At 37.0% G+C, this 3724-nt stretch overlaps 1 protein-coding gene across 1 annotated transcript; it reads right to left on the bottom strand.

The window, feature by feature from the left end:
- Nucleotides 1-1428: 1428 nt before the first annotated feature.
- Nucleotides 1429-3148, bottom strand: LOC103710302 (heavy metal-associated isoprenylated plant protein 39-like). Its single transcript, XM_008795968.4, has 3 exons — nucleotides 2942-3148; nucleotides 2733-2814; nucleotides 1429-1864 (listed from the first exon to the last, which is right to left on the bottom strand). The coding sequence occupies exons 1-3, from the start codon at nucleotides 2948-2950 to the stop codon at nucleotides 1683-1685; spliced, it is 273 nt and encodes a 90-aa protein (XP_008794190.1). The 5' UTR covers nucleotides 2951-3148; the 3' UTR covers nucleotides 1429-1682.
- Between the last annotated feature and the right edge of the window lie 576 nt (nucleotides 3149-3724).

Raw genomic sequence — 3724 nt, 5'->3', positions numbered from 1 at the left:
TGGGGAGAAATTTCTTACCGAGCTGCTCATATTTTTTAAAATAATTTTTCAGAGCCATGGGATAGTGCTCTTTCAAGCCTTGGGTTGCTGGTGAGAGGAAGAATTCTGTAGATTGTATTAGATATTTTCTGAAATTTTTGAACTGTCATAGTTATATTACATATATTTATCTGTTAATGGTGGAATTTTGGTTATTTGAGTTTTGAATTTCAAGGCCTTGCATATTTCATGGAGTCATGTCCTATAAAATCTGTGGGCATATCGCTTTGAATCGAACCCTTTAAACCTTGACAAAACTCTTTCTTGCAAGAAAAGAAACAAGTTTGTATTTGCCACAAGTTCATGGTATTTCTGTGCTAGGCCTCAAATTTGACTTGATCATATGAATGAAATAATTGTAAACAGGCCAATGCAGCTGATACTAAAGGAACAGAGAGGATGTTTGCTCAAATTTTATTCTCATTATGCTTTGTTCACACCAACTGTGACCTCTGAGAGAGAGTGCAGTGTTTTTAGATAAGGAATACTAGTTAATTTATACTATTAATTTCATAAGGGAAATTTGATTATGAGAAAGAAGATTTCTGCAGATGCAGTTGCAAGTACTTGCCTCTACGTCTACTTGACAACAGAGCTGCGGGTCTCCAGGTTTTCCTCTTCATGGGAGGGAGATTTAGTTTGAATGGGGCATGCAGAGGCTGCACCACTACAGACAGTTTCTTTGAATTCGTCACTCTGATTTGCTACCCATCATATGACCAATAAAGATTTTGGGTGAGAGAGTAGTGGGTCAGTTTAAATGTATGTGCTAAAGGTAATAACCAAGACCAACACTTAAAAAAGAATTTTTGGTTGTCCATTATAAATGCTAAGATGATTTTCAGCACGTCGAATATAATGTCATGAGTGGTTTATGCTAACAACAAACATGGAAATCAAGTTTGATTCAGTCTCTCCAGGCATTGGGGAGAGCTTGAATGCTGGGATCAATTCTCTATCAGCATGTAACATGATATCACCAATTGCAGCCAGAATTCTATTTTTTCTCAACCGATTTCAAGGAGGAGAACTCCAATTGTATTGCATCTGATTCAACTTTTATTCTTTTCTGAATCAATTCTTTGTATAAATGCTGACCCTACACTACACCAATATGATATAGCTTCCTGAAAAACTAAGCTGTGTAACCGAAAAAAACAATATGATCCTTTATTAAGGATGAGAAATACAGTGTTGATTAGAGCCATCTTATTTTATGCAATTCATGGCTGATTTGATCACTTGTTTGTACTGCTTGTTTCCCCTGCCTAATCTGAAAGAATGATGCAAGCTATGACATGATGATGTGTTCTAGGTTTTAATTGTTTCCATGCAGGGCATCTATCAGCCATGCGATTCATCAAAGAATGAGGACGCGTGTGCCTGATGTGTCAAATTTGTCACCATCTTCCTTACAGAAAAACAAGTCATACTATTAGGTAGGTAAGTGAAAGAGACATCGTGGAAGTCAATACTAGATTGTGGAATGTGAAGCATAGAGCATTTCCTCGCCCACTTGTTTTGAAAAGATGGGAGTGACAGGCTGAGATGGTTTATGGGTCGACTAGTACAGAGCAAGAGAAACAGGTATTGGTTTATTAGGGGAAAAACCACTAGTACTCGCATTGAGACGCTGCGCTGCTCTATTTCTTCTCTTCTTTCTTTTCTTCTTTCTTCTCCTCTTTCTTTTCTTCTTTCGCTGGCCCTACTGATATGATATCGATCTTTCCTATTTTCTTCAACTTCTTTGCAATTGCCACCGTGTCCATCTCGCCTACAATGGTCATCTTCTGTTCCTTCAGATCAGCAGCTATTGAATCAATGCCTGTTACAGAACACACAACATCGTGGTTACATTCGAAACTTGTTTGCAGTAGTTTCCTGTGCACAACTAATTAGTATTTCAGACTTGAAATGCAAGAGAGAGCATGCTTCACCTGTTTCCATGGCTCTCTTACTTTGCACTCAAGGTTCATAATTCATCATCATCCATAGTTTCTAGTAAATCATTTAAGTTATGGTTATTATTGTTGGGACATGAAACTATTTAATAGGATGACAGAACATTTGAAAAAAAAAATCAACATTGGAAACATATGAAGATTTGAAGATGGGAACTTGGAAATATTAGTGTTATTGGGATGTAATTAATTTGTTTACGAATTCATGTCTTGCTATCAGATGAGCACATTTCATAAATTATGTGTAGAAGTATCGAAATTCCATTCTTGCTGCGATTAGTATCTTCCCTCGAAGGGAAAAAAAAAAAGTCATTCCGAAATGATCTATTAATCTGCTAATAAGGGTTTCGTAGCAGTTCTATTTATCACTTTCAAATTTTTCCAGCTGAAAGACACGAATTAACTGACTTGGATAATTCTTACTTGGATATTTACCAGCAGGAAAAATCAAAAAACTTTGATTCCAATCACCCACAAGACACAGAACATAAAATTCAAACACCGTGTTTAATTTACTGCTTCTGGCATCGAAAGAAAGGAGAATTACAGGGAGGATGGTGGCTCGCTATAAGCCAAACCAAAGGTGTTTTAATGGATGCCATGGTGCTATCACTGATTACTTCATGCACAGCTAAAGCAATTCAAATTAGTTCATACTGCACCAGAAGAGATCTGGAAAACTAAGGTTACAAGATGGTGATTGAAGAAGATCCAAGTTAAAGAAAGAAGTACCATAGATCTCGGCGGCAGCCTCTATTGCTTTCTGCTTTGTCTTCTCATCATTCATGGCCAGAATCTTCAGCACTACCTTTTGCTATTTCAACCACAGAAATACATAATTAAACAAGGACTGTTGAAGAAGCTTAAAACTACAAATATGAATGCATAAATTAGGCTGTGAAAGAAAGAATAAGAGAGAATTTAATGCTGGAGTAACATACCTGTGCCATCTTAAGAAAAAGAAGAGAAGCCTCCTTCAAAATAGCTGAAATAATGGAGGTGGGCAAAGGTAGGGGAGGGTGGGTTTTGTGCCTGATAAGGGACCCAGTTGTGTAGTTCAGGCTGAACAATTTAGGAGCCCAGGGATCCTCAAGTGTTGCCAATCAAAGCGGAGCTTTACGTAGGGTCGCCTGATTAGATTCCATCATTTCTATTGGAGAGTTCAGTTAGTATCAGATTCTTTGGGGGTGCACCGGAACGCACAAGAGGTCGTAATCGATTTCGCCAGCTACACCCTTGAAATTGTGGCCATTTGCACTTTTAAAGATTCTTTCCTCTCCTTCTAAGCAAGAAAAAAAAAAGGAAAAATATATTGACAAGTGCTTCTCTTGTGGGACGATAAGAAAATTCCAAATCCAATCCAAGTAGAGGCTATGCAAAATTCAGATAATTTGCAGTTACAACACCAAACAATTAATAAGATATCGGAGAGAAGAGAGATCTATAATTTTAATTTTACACTGCATAGTTTTGTACATCATGTCGGTGTCTTTGGTATCTTATTCTTTCTTTAAATTATTATTAATAATTCAGCATGACGATCTGAGAGAAATAGTACTGATAGTACATCTCAACTGTACATATGCACTGATGTTGATCTATTTTTTCTAATCCCATAACAATATTCAATTAAAGCTTAAATATAATAGTGAAGTAGGGGAGCACATCAATTGGGTTGGTTCAGGGTTGAGTGCAAACCATCAGAATTTTTGGAATCAGACCGA

This window comes from Phoenix dactylifera, chromosome 5 (genome assembly GCF_009389715.1).
Source record: "Phoenix dactylifera cultivar Barhee BC4 chromosome 5, palm_55x_up_171113_PBpolish2nd_filt_p, whole genome shotgun sequence".
NCBI classification, from domain to species: Eukaryota; Viridiplantae; Streptophyta; class Magnoliopsida; order Arecales; family Arecaceae; genus Phoenix; species Phoenix dactylifera.
This window is presented reverse-complemented; position numbering and strand designations above follow the sequence as displayed.

Excerpts from the sequence above, each read along its gene's own strand:
- LOC103710302 (XM_008795968.4), bottom strand. Across the intron at positions 1,865-2,732 it reads GGCTGCCGCCGAGATCTATG|GCATTGATTCAATAGCTGCT; the intron begins GTACTTCTTTCT and ends GTTCTGTAACAG.